Source organism: Megachile rotundata, chromosome 7 (genome assembly GCF_050947335.1).
Source record: "Megachile rotundata isolate GNS110a chromosome 7, iyMegRotu1, whole genome shotgun sequence".
Classification (NCBI taxonomy): Eukaryota; Metazoa; Arthropoda; class Insecta; order Hymenoptera; family Megachilidae; genus Megachile; species Megachile rotundata.
In genome coordinates, this window is record NC_134989.1 from 10,956,995 (window position 1) to 10,973,470 (window position 16,476).

The 16,476-nt window shown below is 37.4% G+C and overlaps 1 protein-coding gene across 1 annotated transcript in view; it reads left to right on the forward strand.

Moving 5' to 3' along the window:
- Positions 1-6,885: 6,885 nt before the first annotated feature.
- The window catches only part of LOC100876177 (terminal nucleotidyltransferase 5C), a 150,869-nt gene continuing 141,278 nt past the window's right edge, over positions 6,886-16,476 (forward strand). The window contains exon 1 of the mRNA XM_076533977.1: positions 6,886-7,475. Coding sequence (XP_076390092.1) covers positions 7,323-7,475 — 153 coding nt within the window. The 5' untranslated portion in view covers positions 6,886-7,322. The remainder of the gene's footprint in view (positions 7,476-16,476) is intronic.

A 16,476-nucleotide genomic window follows, 5' to 3' on the forward strand; every position in this document is an offset into this window, starting at 1 on the left:
TACACATTGGAGTCACCACGCATGGAATTACTACGCGTGAAATTTCTACGCGCTCGAGTCCCCACGCGTAGAATTACTACGCGTTAAATTACCACGCGTTAGAATCACCACGCGTGGAATTACTACGCATTGAATTCCCACGCATGGAATTACTACGCGTTGGAATTACCACGCGTGAAATTACCATGCGTGGAATTACCACGCGCTGAATTACCACACGTGGAATTACTACACGTAGAATTACCATGCATTATATTACCATCCGTAGGATTACCACGCGTTATATTGCCACGGGTAGAACAATCGCGTGTTATATTACCATGTGAACTATTACCACACGTTATATCGCTACGAGTACAATTACCACGCGTCATATCGTCCCTCGTAAATTTGCCACGTGTTATATCATCCTCCGTTATATTCCCACGTGTTATATCACCTCTTATGAAATATCTATTGCATCGCTTCGCATGAAATTCCTACGCATTATATTTCCATCCCTCAAACTGTCACTCCAGAATCCTATCTACGTATACCTATTTATGCGTCTTCATATTAACGTACATATGGTAAATCTTGAGCGAATATTATAATGCCTATCCACCCACGCAAGAACTGAAACGCGGTATCTCCATTTTATCGAGGAAAATTGAAAGGAACCGAATGCTTCGCAGCTTTTATTGTTCTCGTAGCCGAAGCACAGGCATTGTCCCTGACCCAATTCTCGTCGATGGCCAAACGAATAAACGCTTTCCTGTTCAAGCAAACGGCCACTAACGAAAGATGATACAAAATCGCGTCGCGACGGGCAAGTAGTCCCTTTGAATCGATATTCGCAATTAGAACGGACGTGCCTACCGGTTTTTACAGAATATCTGGGTCAAGTCTGTCTTTAGCAGTAAAATCGAGCGGCCGATCGTGTGGACCATGCGTGGCAACGTAATATCTTAATCAAGGCTTCAGTCTCAGGTGTTGCACCGGCCGAGATCGTATCCTTGAAGAAGGCGAGACACCAGGCTTGCCGATAGAACGCACCGATTTTACGACCTCAATCGAAAGATAGGGAGAAATAGAGAGAGAAAGACGGACACAGGAGACGGACGATTATCGACGACGTTAATTTATGCGGAAATAATTCAACCAACTGGTTGAATAATGAATAAATAACGGTTCGGACCGTCCGATGATAAGAGCTCTCGATGACATTTAACGATCGCGTACGATTCATCGTTCTTCCTGACGAGGGGACGCTCATATTTTCGTTTATACATTTCCTTATGAATGGCTATTTTCGACAAACTTATTTATGCGAAGATGCATCTTTCAACCGATTTCGCAAGAACCTTTTAAAATTTTTGCGTGATTTATTAAGGAAACAATTTTTTACACGTGGGTTCAAAGTTAGCCCACACTTCTTTCTATCACCTTTTGTGCAGTTAACAGGTTATTAAAATTGCATTTTCCAAGAAAAAATTGTTGATTGAATTGTTACATTATTACAGTATATCTTGTAAATAGTTGTATATCTGTATTCGATCTGAATAAATTATACGTTGTCTGAATAAATTGTAATATCATAAAAGTTTAATAAACGCAATTTATATACGCAAACAGCAATGCAAAAAATTTCAGGAAAAAGTGATTTGAACTCGCAACATTCTCTTTCTAGTTTGTCGCTAAGAGAACCGATTTCTATACAATCTACTTATTACCAATGGTATTCCAAATTGGTTAAAAATTAAATCTTAGTACTTGTACTTCAATAACGATGTTTTAAGAGCAGTTGAAACGAAGGTTATGCTATAAAATCGAAACCTTCGGGAACACTCGGAGGACCGAATGATCGATGTCCTGACGAAATTCAGGCAAGAAAAGAATAGAAACGATCGAGGCAGTCGAAGGAAGTGTGTGCCGCTCGGTTGTGTGCGCTCGCACCGTATTTTGTAATTTGAAAGGGAAACCACATTCTTTCACTGTGTATTATGATACGTGAAAGTTGGCAACTGTGCACACCGTCGAAGCACAAGGCGGCAGAAACAGAAAGGCAGAGAAAGAGGGAGAAACGGGAGGAGAGAGAAGGAGAGAGAAAAAGAGAGAAGTAGGAGGAGGAGAGGTAAGGAGCAACGGAGAGAATGGTGAGAAGAGAGAAACAGAAAGAAAGAGCCGAGAGCCAGTCGCCAGTCGAAGGTATAGACTATATCGAAGGTCGACGAGTTGCCTTTTTATTAGCCGATTTTTCGCGGGAATAGAGCAACGGCTCGAGCACGCTAACATATGGGGCCGATGCGTTCGCAGCCGTCAAAAGTTGACGGATCCCCGATCGCGCCAACGAGATCTCGACGATGAATCGATGTCGCCGCGAAAGCGCCGATCGTCGAACAGATCCCGATGATCGGAATCGATCATCGATCCGGTTACGCAATTTCTATTAGGTCGGTGCATATCGAACGGCCGATTTCGAAACGCGAACGGTCTAACGCGATTTGATGACATAAAAGTGGCGCGGAATGGCACTCGCGACGTATCAATTTATACCTTCATCCTCTGTAAAAATAACTGCATCAATGATTTAATATCTTTCTTTATATAAAATGGCTGCTTGCCAGATGCAAACAATGACCGATTTTGAAACTTATGTCTGATGTATATTTGATCAACACGTACTAAATGTCACTGGTCAGTTTAAATAACTGAGCACTTTATTATTCTCGATATAAAATAACTAATTTCTAACAGTCGCTAATATTGAAACTTATAAAATGTAATATAAATCGATGACATAAACGTGTGCCAAAATAACATTTACACTATGTACAACTTTATACTAGTAACACTTTATATTCAAACTTAACGTTTCAACCAAATGTCCACAAAAATGTGGCACCAATATTTTCAGTACGCGCTGCATTACCACGCGTGGAATTATTACGCATTGGAGTCACCACGCATGGAATTACTACGCATTGGAGTCACCACGCATGGAATTACTACCCATTGGAGTCACCACGCGTGGAATTACTACGCGTGGAATTACCACGCATGGAATTACTACGCGTGGAATTACCACACATGGAATTACTATGCGTTGAATTACCACGCATGGAATTACTACGCGTTGGAATTACCACGCGTGGAATTACTACGCATTGGAGTCACCACGCGTGGAATTACTACGCATTGGAGTCACCACGCATGGAATTACTACGCGTGGAATTACCACGCGTGGAATTACTACGCATTGGAGTCACCACGCATGGAATTACTACGCGTGGAATTACCACGCGTGGAATTACTACGCATTGGAGTCACCACGCGTGGAATTACTACGCGTGGAATTACCACACATGGAATTACTACGCGTTGGAATTACCACGCGTGAAATAAGTACGCATTGGAGTCACCACGCGTGGAATTACTACGCATTGGAGTCACCACGCATGGAATTACTACGCGTGGAATTACCACGCGTGGAATTACTACGCATTGGAGTCACCACGCATGGAATTACTACGCATTGGAGTCACCACGCATGGAATTACTACCCATTGGAGTCACCACGCGTGGAATTACTACGCGTGGAATTACCACGCATGGAATTACTACGCGTGGAATTACCACACATGGAATTACTATGCGTTGAATTACCACGCATGGAATTACTACGCGTTGGAATTACCACGCGTGGAATTACTACGCATTGGAGTCACCACGCGTGGAATTACTACGCATTGGAGTCACCACGCATGGAATTACTACGCGTGGAATTACCACGCGTGGAATTACTACGCATTGGAGTCACCACGCATGGAATTACTACGCGTGGAATTACCACGCGTGGAATTACTACGCATTGGAGTCACCACGCGTGGAATTACTACGCGTGGAATTACCACACATGGAATTACTACGCGTTGGAATTACCACGCGTGAAATAAGTACGCATTGGAGTCACCACGCGTGGAAATTACTACGCATTGGAGTCACCACGCATGGAATTACTACGCGTGGAATTACCACGCGTGGAATTACTACGCATTGGAGTCACCACGCGTGGAATTACCACACATGGAATTACTATGCGTTGAATTACCACGCATGGAATTACTACGCATTGGAGTCACCACGCATGGAATTACTACGCGTGAAGTTACTACGCGTTGGGGTCACCACACGTGGAATCACTGCGCGTGAAATGTCTTCCAATATTCAGCCACATCAATGGACTTAAAATTGTGCATAATTCCTGTACAGACTTAAAAAAAGAGACTATAACAGAACCCTTTAATAATTTAACAAAAAACTTAAAAGAAATCTCGTTAACAAATAATACAATAAACCATCATATTTTTAAGATGTAATTCTTCAAACCGTATCAATGAAAAACAAGCTATCTCGCCAATTAAAGCGTATAATTAATAAATGTTATGGATAAATCTGTCGTTTCAATTACGATGATGTAATCGTCTTGAGTATCTCGCAGTGAATTGCATATAAATAGAACGATCGAAAAAGAAACGTACGTTTACGTTTTGCTATCGAACCACTTCATACATTCGAAACAACAAACGAGAACTTATGGTACTCGGTTACGAATAACGGCTGCGTTCCTTAATATGGTTCTTATCAAATTTATGATACTCGTCGAGATTAATGGTTCACGTTATTGCCAGCTTGTTTTCCTTCTTTTATTTTCGGCGGACTTTTGAATAAATACGGAATAACGTGCGCGTGCGAGTTGGGAAACAGACACAGTAGATTCAGACGTGTCTAGTCAGACACGCGGATTATTAACGATACCGAGAATAAAGTTCCTCTGTGCAATTGTTAATTCGTTTCAAAGTTATAGTAAATTTTGCTTTGATTTTAGATAGAATTATAATTCAATTTCAGATGAAATTATAATTCAATTTCACTAAAAATCTGAACTTTGATGAACCTAAGCTAACGCTTTCTTTTCATTAAGCTAATTTGAACTACTTATCGTGTTGAGTTCTTTTATTTTGTAATTATTTCCCTAGCGCCAGTGACCCTCATCAGTTAATGAGTTACCGAAACGTTAATTAAATTTCTGGGCACGTGTCGAGCTAGTTGCAATTCGACAATCGTGCGCAGCGATTTTATTATGCTGATTCACAACGCTCAGCCCGTAAAATGACGTTTTCATGGAGCGATGCAGCGCGGCTTAATATTGTTTTCCCTCTGCACTGATTGGTCGATCGTAAAAATTTCCATCGACCAGTGACGTGTTTACGACGCTTTCGAAACTTACAGCTGCGTTTTTATCTTATCGAAAAATAATTTTGTTTGCCGTCTAAAGCTACGCCTGTGAAACAACATTAATGTTTTAAAGGTACCACTTGCAATCACTGCAACGTCAAATCTATTTGCAAAATATTGAATTTTATTTAAGCAAACAGAACTTAATTATTAACTTTCTCTGTATCACCACATTATCATCTTAACTAGCAAAATTAACCAGTAAAATCGTACTGTAAATCTGCAGTGTAATATAAGGAAGAAATGGGCAATATAACAATGAAACCATCAGACTATAAAAACTCTGAGAGCAGACTCGTTAACGCTTTCTACGATTCCGTCTGGATTTCATTCTACCTGAATATTCGTGCCACACGAAACGGGATGCAATTGCCAGCGCAAAAGCGAGCAAAAGTTACCGGCTGATACGCAATGCAGCGAAGGTGCAGTGGCATTTAACGGGTCTACCTCGTCCGTTCAGTCGAGTGCAGTCGCGCAGCTGTTGTCCAGGTAAAACGCATTAGCCTTTGAAAAATGCGAGTTAAGCGAGAGTTTACTTTATTAGTATGGTAATGACAAGCTGTTTAAATAAAAACGGAAAAAATTGGAAATGTCTGAGTAAATAGTCATCTTTCAGATTCCGCGCGGGATAAATCCTTTTTGGAATTGATTGCAACAATGCTTGTTGCAGGTGAGTTTCATTATTACCGATTAAATGTCACATTTATTTTCTTAATCTTTCGAAAGACACTTTGTTAATTATTATGATATAATACGCGTGTAATTATGATACGAATATCTATGCTCTGTTTTTACCCTGAAATAAATTTACAATTATAATTTTCAGATAATGTGACACGTAGCAGGAAAATTGTGCAATATTCGAACATTACTACATGTAATTTATTATGCGTTCTTAAACAATATACGTAAAAAAAGGAATGTACGTCCCAATAAAGGTACGAAAACAGAATATTTTAAGGCCGTGCCAGTATTGATTCCTAACATGTTCCCGAGTGACATTTAACGTACTAGATTTCCAGAAGTACAGTTAATTTTTCAGTTCCATTTAATTTAGTAATGAACTCGATGTTAGGAGTAAGAAGTTTATTTCCGTATCTAACTGTAATTGCAGCGCAACCACCATGGCAGGCGTTAGCGCGTGATCGCAGTAGATGCAGCCATGTCTGACGCGGCGCACGTCCAGAATAAATTTCTGCGGACATTAAAACTCAATTATTTGAACGTTTGAATTTATCGTACCTATTGCACGTGGTCATATAATTATTTCGCTCTGTGCATTTAAATTATTTGATTAAATTCGAAACGTCCGTGGACGGTGATCGATGCGACGCTAAGCGGCGCGATGACGAACGCGTCGAGCGACCACGTGCGTTCGTGGCAACGTCCAGAGCGAGATTCCGTGGAAATACGTCGAGATCGGCGATGACGAAACGGGTGTAAATTGTCGGGGAAAGAAAAGGAAAACGTTATCGAATTTTCCGCGTTGGCCGTGGCGCTGGTTTCTGTCGAGAGACGTCTCTAGGTGCCGGTAGCTTTCGGGCAAATTCGGGCAGACGCGCGGATCGCTTGGCCGTGTGGTAGGGGTAGTTACGCGGCGTTCGGGTCGCGTCGGGTGGGGCGACATCACGCCGGGACCGTGTAGCACGAGATCCTCGCAGTGTCGAATCCCGCCGGTCGTCTCGTTGTTCTTTTCCGTAATCGTCGTCGACTTCCTTCGATCGTCACCACCGAACGCACGCACTGTCGCGTACACGCGTGTGCGTCTCGCCGTTTCCGCTTTTCCCCGATTGTGCGCGACGCGAACGTACTTCTCGATTTTCCCTGCCTTGTCCGACCACGTGACACGCGACCGTACGTTACGACGCCGTTCCTCGTAAAAGTGCTAGTTCCGCGACCAAGAACATTCCGGAGACAACGTTCGTTCTCAGTGAATCGATCGATCATCCGTTCTTTTTTAATTTGTAACCGGCGGTGGTTCGATTTCTTTCCTCGCAAGAAGGAGAGAACAGTGGTGAGGATCAGCGAGAGAGGTTGGCCCGATCATGGAGGAGGTGAATCGTAACGCCGAGAACCGATTACCGGAACAAAAAACGGAAATGGAGATTCGTTCCGGGGACGCGACGAAGGACGAGCCGACGCCGAGGAAGGAGACGAGCAAATCCGTCGATCCCGGCCACGTTCTACCTCTGATGCAGGTAAGCTTACGTAACCTGACACGGTTGTGTGGGTCGTGTTAGCTCGCGTGTCGTGCGCCCACGATATTCTACCCATATAATGGGCGATCCGCACGCGTGACATCGAGTGCGCGCCGATGATCGAACGTGTGTCGTTAACTCGACAAATTAAAAGGGCTGTCGAATATTTCTCGATTCATATAGATATCGATAGAGCATTAAGTGAATGCAACGCGAATGCGCGGTGCCCGCAGCGAGCGTAGCGTGTCGTTAACCTAACGGGGGGAGTGCACGACCTTCGGAACGCTGATCTGATTCAAATTTTATACAGTTATCACGGATATACTTATTCAAAATACGCCTGATAGTTATGCAATTCCTCGAAATAAGGAAGTTCATGGTTCTTTAATTTGATCGTTAGATATGGTATACAGGTTGTAACTCAACCTCTAACGTAATCTCGACGTAACTTCGCCTGTAACTGCCCTGACACCGACCATAATCCCTAACTGATCGACAATATAATTTACTCTACTCAACCTTGATGAAATTTAACGTAACTTTACGTTGATCTAACTCAACCTATTCACAACTAACCTATCCTAAAGCAATCTAACATAAATTGATCCAACCTAAATTAACCTAGACCCTAACTTAAAATCAATCCTAGTCTAACCTTACTGACTTAACCTCTACTCGATATATCACAGGTTTTTGCATATACAAATCAATGCTAACGAGCATGCTCTATCTTTGGATCATATTTCAAACACACCTACTTTCGATTGTACGAGAGTCTGATAAAATAATGGCATCATTAACCGAACACGAAGCGAATGTATAATGTAAGAAATTAAAGCGATCAAAGTGTACATATCGTTCGATTACAGAGTACAGTGATAAAATCGTATCACAGCAATCGAAATAATGAAAGTGTCATGCGTACACGTCAGAATATCGTTTCACTTTCATCGATGATATTCCGCAAGGATTTTCATTACTTAAACTCCAATGTCTCGGTGCGACGCGTTCTAACGTACATGCGAAATAGCATGACGGTCGATAATGCCGAGAAAACGCTAGATGAAAACGTTGAATTTATATGGAACGACACTTATTAAATTAGCATAACGGGTGTCCAGACATGATCCAGGGTGTTGGCCAATCACTGTCCTGGAATGTATTAATTTGCCGGTTAGAAACTTTGCAACGAGAGAGGTGCTGTCAGACACGTGACCCTTTTTTTCGTCCCCTCCCCTCTAGAAGACGTATTGCACGAATCGTTGCGTGTTTCCACGAAATACGAGCACTATCGTTTTACCGGCTCGCTTTCGGTTTTGCGGTCAACTCTAATAAATTCGTTTTCACGAAACAAGCCCCAAGATCTCGTGCAAAAGATCTAAGACCGTGGTACACATCCCTAGGGAAAATACGCCTTGCGTCGTAGACTTCGTAGATTTTCAAGTTTACGAACTTGAAGTTTCGGAATTTTGGGGTTTTAGGGGTCTTGGTTAGAAATTTTGGAATCTAGGGGATTTGGGGATATGGTATTTAGTTTTGGAATTAGGGAATTTAGGGATTTTGGGGTTTTGGGGATTTTGAGAGTTTTGGGGATTTGGGAGAATTTAGAGATTTTGGGGATTTGGGAGAATTTAGGAATTTTGGGGATTTGGGAGAATTTAGTGATATTGGGGGTTTTGGGGATATTGGGGATTTTAGAGATTTTGGGGACTTTGGGGATGTTAGGGATTTTAGGAATTTTGGGGAATTTGGGGAATTAAGGATATTGGGGATTTGGGGGAATTTAAGGATTTTGGGGATTTTGGAGATTTTGCGGATTTTGGGAATTTTGGGAATTGGTGGATTATAGAAATAAGGGAGGTATAGGAATTTAGTTGCTCTGAGATTCTAGTGACTTTGGAATTTACCAATTTAGAGATTTGAAAATTTGGAGATTTAAAAATTCGCCCATGTTGAATCTCTGAATTTAGAATTTTGGAGATTTGAGGATCTTGAAATCTGATCTCTTTAGAAATTTATGTATTTTATGATTAGAGTAGTTTCATGATTTTGATATTAAATGTGAGGTTCAAAGACTTAAACCTTGTGACTTGAGAATTTGCATATTTATAAATTTGGAAACTTAAGAATATTTGCTAGTATTTAAACAATCAAAATGAAAACGGTCCATCCCTCAGTCCTCAACGAAAAGATACCCACAGAACCTTTAAAAGGTCGAAAAGAAATATTGCGTTAATGGTTTCTCCGGTTTGCATATAAGACAATGGGCGATATTAGCTGACTATGAAGCGTGCTTCCTTCTCGAAGCTTTTTTAATGCTCCTATGAGCCCATTACGTACACCCACGCAACACCCGTTCTCTCGTATTGCTATTTCGCTCGAAATGACGTCACTTCAGCCGCCTGTCTCGATTCCGAAGGATCACTTCCGGAGCAATGGCACGAGTATCGATTGGCCGACACGCCTGAGACACAAGATGCTGTTCGTGTAGGATGCGACATTGTTCTCCGTCGATAGCGGAATAATGAAAAACTACAGTTTAACGCGTACGTGGGATATGTAATTGTATGCGCGAACGAATTTCAATGTGATAACGATATCTCGACAACATCGGACGAATTATGAGGTAACTGTAAAAAGGAACAGTTATCTTGCTACTTACTTATTTTCCTTTCCTTTACTCTGCTATCGGTGTTTCAATAATTTTAAATATAATTTAGCAATTTAAAATTTGAGTAAAAATATAATTTAAATAAAATTTAGTTTATTAAGGTATGTAGGGTACAGTCACTGTTTAGAGTTACTGTTTACAGTCACTGATTTATAGATATTCAATGGAATATTGTTCGAATACCTCTTTCAATGATTCATTATAAATATGCTTTGATCGAATTTTTCATTATGAAATATTTATTAAATATTATTGAAATTATGTAGTTGAATTTTTGGGATTCATTTAATGAATTTATTTAGTTTAGCGAGGTTAGGACATAATGAAAGGACCGGTTTGTACCGAGATGACAGCATGAAGTTCGTATGTATTGTATCTGGGTACGTCTGGATCTACTGTGGCGCTCAACGCGTTGTCTTACCACATATGTCTATCTCCTCTGTGGCGATCAATGATGTATTAAAACAGCGAATGCAGCCATCTGTGGCAATCCACATTAATAATTACATGTGTGATTATTAATAAGATACTACATGCAGCTATACTGAATCAGTATATAAATTTATTATGTACACAATTAAATTTCATGTTTTTAAAAAATTGTACCCTTTCTACAACATGAAATAAATTTATTAGGTATACAATAAAATTTCATCTTTTTAAAAAATTCCACCATCTTTACAATATAAAATAAATTGATGTATGTATTGTTACGTTCCGAACAGTTTTGACCGACCGGATGTGTATCGATAATGCGTATTCATAATAACGGTATAAAGAAATACTATGGGTAATTTATATAATTTTGTAGTGTTGCAAAGACAATTTCTATTACAATTTTATATTGCGTCGCGGGCCCTTGAGGAACATTCCAGAACGCTTGGCGTTATCGGACCACACGAGTGTGACTTCCGTTTATATTCGGCGGTTCGGAGAAATGAAATGATCTAAGATTTTAGCCGTGGGACCACGTTGATTTCAAGGAAGGAATGTGTTATATTAACAATCATAGTTTAGTCGCCAAAAGATTGTCTATCTAATAAACATTGAAAGACCGTTACTGCGTTCGATCAGGGTGTTCCCAGAATGCAATACGCATTATCGATACACATCCAGTCTGTCAAAACTACAAAGGAAATTTTGAAAAAGATTCCTGTTCGGAACGTAACAGTATACTATTAAATTTCATGTTTTTAAAAATTTACACAATTTCATATTTAACATAAAATAAATTTATTAAGCATACAATAAAATTTCATGTTTTTAAACATTTTTACCATTTCCTTAACATAAAATAAAATTATGTACATAATAAAATTTTATGTTTTAAAAAATTTGCACCATTTCTATAACACAAAATAAATTTATGTATATAATAAAATTTCATGTTAATCAAAATTTATCCAAAATTATACCATGTTTCTAAAAATACTACTTTTATAATATAAATCCTTAGATATTCTAAAAGGAAACTTGATGTTAATTGCAAAATTGAATCTAACTTTTCCTATTCAGAATGATAACGTATGTTCGAAGAATTATTTGCTATTTATCGATACCAGGAACACTGTATCGATAAAAGTAAAAATAATCGAAGGCAAATAGATTTATCAGTGCTGTTGAAAGTAAAATCATAATATTAAGGGTCACATTGTTCTTTCTGTAAGCAACGTACACCGCGATAGGTACGAATAGAGTAACGACGAAATAAATACCGTTTGAACAAACCGAAATAGAGGGGATAGTCATAGTTATAACATTATCGGAACATAGTAAGTGATAACCTTTTTCCCTGAAAAATCTCATCTCGTGTTCTCGTACTCTAATGTATCTATTCTCGACGTTATTTTCTAGTCGATTATTAATCATTACCGTCGGAATCTCCTTAATTGTATTAAATGCTCGAAAACATGTTTGGACTTCAGACTGCTTTATATAGGGTGACTCGAGATAAAATGAGATATTTACTGGAGAAGTGCAAGTCTTATATTTTTGAGGGGTTTAGAAATTTGGAGAATTGGAAATTTTAAGTTGGTAATTTATGGATTTAGGGAATCAAGAATTTAGGGATTTTGGGACTTTTGGACTTAGAGGTTTAAGGGCTTAGGGATTTGGGGATTTAAGAATTTAGGGATTTAGGGATTTAGGGATTTAGGGATTTAGGGATTTAGGGATTTAGGGGTTTAGGGGTATAGGGATTTGGTGATTTAGAGATTTAGGGATTTAGGGATTTGGGGATTTAAGGGTATAGGGATTTAGGGATTTAGGGGTATAGGGGTTTGGGGATTTTGGGGTTTGGGAATTTAGAGATTTTGGGATTTAGGGATTTAGGGATTTAGGGATTTAGGGGTTTAGGGGTATAGGGATTTGGGGATTTAGAGATTTAGGGATTTAGGGATTTAGGGATTTAGGGATTTAGGGATTTAGGGATGTAGGGATTTGGGGATTTAAGGGTATAGGGATTTTGGGATTTAGGGGTATAGGGATTTGGGGATTTTGGGGTTTGGGAATTTAGAGATTTTGGGATTTAGGGATTTAGGGATTTAAGGATTTAGGGATTTGGAGATTTGGGGATTTAGGGGTATAGGGATTTAGAGATTTAGGGATTGAGGGATTTAGGGAATTTGAGGTTTGGGAATTTAGGGATTTAAGGATTTTGGGATTTAGCATATAGGACTTTAGGGTTTGAGGGATTTAGAAGTTTAAAAATTTAGAAATATAGGAAGTTAAGGAATTAGGAATTTGGGAATTTATTAAGCTAGAAGTTTAGTAATCTAAGAATTTAGAAAATTAAAATTTATAAATTTTTCAATGTAGGAGTTTAAGGATTTAGAAATTTGGAAATCAACCCCTTGTACTATAATTTATTTGTCAAATGCATTAGAACTAACTAATCACTACAATATTAAAACCGGCCACGTTTGAAATATTATGTCAATTCCATATTATGCAATAGTTGCCTATGTATTGAACTTGAACTCCAATAATGTTCAACTTCATAAATTACCAATTTACATTTGCAAACTTGAACATGTCAAACAACAAAATGTAATAATTCACAAATGTACAAATTTTTGCAGTCACGAGGCCATATAGCGAGATCACACCATTACAGTATTATACTCTATTATCCTCTATTATACTTTATTCCACACAAAAACATCTCGACTATTCTCAGAACGCTGACATTAACAGAATTGTTTCGACAGACCCTCATTTTTTCATGTTCAAATAATATTCAGTGAACTATAGGCAACGGTACACAAGAAAGTTTGAAATGTTAGGAATTTTGTTCAAACGGAGTCTGGCACAGTTATTCGTATTGTCGTGTTAGATATTTAGCTTCGCTTGTTTACTAAAAGTTCAGACGAAGGTCGGATTCGAAGTGTTCCAGTGTTGCGAAAGTCGAACGAGGGTTACTAACAGTATCTTTCTTCCATGTTTTTCTTAACTAGCCTAACGTTCTCAGAAATCTGACGTGTAGTTGTTACGAGGACGTTAGAAACCAGATACGATGTTTGCCAAATCATTATTCAGCAATCAAACGTAATTCTGCATTCATTGACCATTTGTCAAAGAATAATAATCTGTAATTGTCTTCCTTTTAACATTTCAATCATTCATTAATTTATACAATTTTCATATTTCAAATTTTTTTTTTTAATTTTTCAAAATTTCAAGGACTTTTCTGGACAGCACATTATTTTAAATATTGATGTTTACATTTTTAATTTTTTAGAAATGAACTTCAGCACTGGAAGACATTTTTGCTGTTAACCTCAAAAATTTTTAGGTTAGTTTACTGAATTCTTTTGCGGTTACTATTTCATTCTTTTTAGTTGATTACTGTTGAAAAATCACTTCACTATTGAAAACTATTTTTAAAATATTAAAAACAAAAATAGTTAAAAAATTTGTATTTTGAAATGGTTGTTTTAATGTGAATGAGTCTGAGTCACCTTTGCAGAGGGTTAATACTTGTGCATCAAATTTTTCTTTATAATAATTGCAATTTCTAAAATAATAATTGCAATGTACTATTGTATATGTCATTATTTTTATGTCAATGTCATTGTTTTTTTTTCATAGCTAATTTTAAATGTTTTAAAAAAATGTTTCAAACTTAAATGTTTGAAATAAAATGATGAAAATAAATATTTAAAATAAAATGTTCAAAGTAAAATGTTTAAAATAAAATGTCTAAAACAAAATGTTTAAAATAAAATGTTTAAAAATGTTGAAAATTTCAATGTTTAAAAATGTTGAAAATTTCAATGTTTAAAATAAAATGTTTAAAATAAGATGTTTAAAATAAAATGTTTGAAATAATATATTTAAAATAAAATGTTTAAAGTGAAATATTTAAAATAAAATGTTTAAAAGATTGTAATACATGGTATCAGTTTTTATGAGCAAAAGTAGTGAAAATCTGTTGGTGTCCATATTTCCCATTGATTGAAAGCTTTCGTTAAATGCAGAGCTTGTCAAGCATTTTCCAATTATTTCAAGCAACATTTACCGTAAAATAAAATTGATTGGCGACGAGTCGATTAAGCCCGTGGCAGAGACAAGCGAAACGATTAAACGGACAATTTAATACTTACGGAACTGGCAATAGAATGTTCGATTGCAAGGAATTGCATGGGAATATAATTTCAGTTTAAATTCGAAAACGATAATCCGCGAATCGCTTGGTCCGCCGTGATGAATATACAATGAAAACGCTGGCATTATTCAGTCGGCGCGTTTCAACCGCGAAATGATCAGCTTGAAATTCATAAATCTCTTACGTTATCGCGATTCGTGTTAACTAATTAGAATACGAATAGCAGGAATTTTAAACGAAAGATTTTGCTGGACATCGTTGTACTTGTATGAATACGATATCAGGTTACCTTTGAATAACAATAAGTTAACTCATTTTCATTTTAAGAGATTAAATATCGGATGAACAGTTTTTCATCTAGATACTTTATAGTTTGGTAATTTTTAGCTTTAGTGATTCTCAAGTTTTGATATTTATATTGTGTAATTTATAAAATATAAACAAATATAAACAATATAAATATAAATATAGGTTTATATATACTTTTGTGTTGTAAAATTTGATGATACTCAAATTGGGAAATTTGTGTTTCCAAATTTTCAAATTTTTTAATTTACAAATCTTTAAATCTGTACATCTACAAATACTTAAATATGCAAATTGTAAAATGTTAAAACTTTCAAATCCTCAAATTCTCAAATCTCCAAATTTTTAAATAGGTAAATTCTCAAATTTAAAAATTTTTAAATCCCCAAAATTCTAAAGTCCCCAAAATCCCCCAAATCTCTAAAATCCCCAAAATCCCTAAACTCTCTAAATTCCTTAAATTCGGCCAAACCCCCAAATTCCATAAATTCCCTAAATCCCTCAAAATCCCCAAAACCCAAAAAATCCCTCAAATCTCCAAAATCCGCAAAATCTTAAAAATCCCCAAAACCCCCGAAATCTCCAAAATTCCCCAAAACTCTTAATTCTCCAAAATTCCCAAAATCGCCCAAAACTCTTAGTTTCCTAAATTCCCCCAAATCTTCCAACTCTCCCAAATCTCTAAATTCCCCAAAATCCCTAAATTTCCTAAATTTCCCAAAATATTTCAAATCCCCAAACCTCCAAATTCCCTAAAATCCCTCGAATCCCTAAATTCCCAAAATCCAAACTCTCCAACCCCAAAATTTTCTACCTCAAATTCCAATTTTCAATTTTTCTTACCAACCACGAATTGATTATTCAGTCCTATTTATAATTTCCTAGCAAACACCGCGTTTATAACTTGAGAAGTCTTTAGCTGTTATGAGAAACAGAATTATTTTTTATTATCTCAGTAAATTTATTCAGCGTATTTAGAGAGCTACAGCTGACAGGAATGATTACTTAACAGATCATGTTCCACGTACACTTACTCGCTTTAATAATATTGTTCGTGAATATTCCAATATCGACTTGTGTCGAATCGTTGAATTCATTATTTCCAACGCTCTGATGACGTATTTCAGAGGATTATATAATCGGTATAACTTTAGAGCGACAGTTTTTATTATAACTTGAAGCTGGTACTCTCATCATTCTCCCAATCATCTGTTAGACACTGATATCTTTATTTATTCGATATTGTTAATTTTTTTTACTAATTCTATTTGTAATGTGCTTCAGAGCATTAAAGTTTTTAGGAGTCACTTAGAATTTAATTGAATTCTTCCTCAGATATTTTTTTGCGGTTCCTTCTGAGTTCTCTCTACATTTGTTTAGGTCCTGTTCCTCAATTTTCCGTAGGTTTACCTTACAAT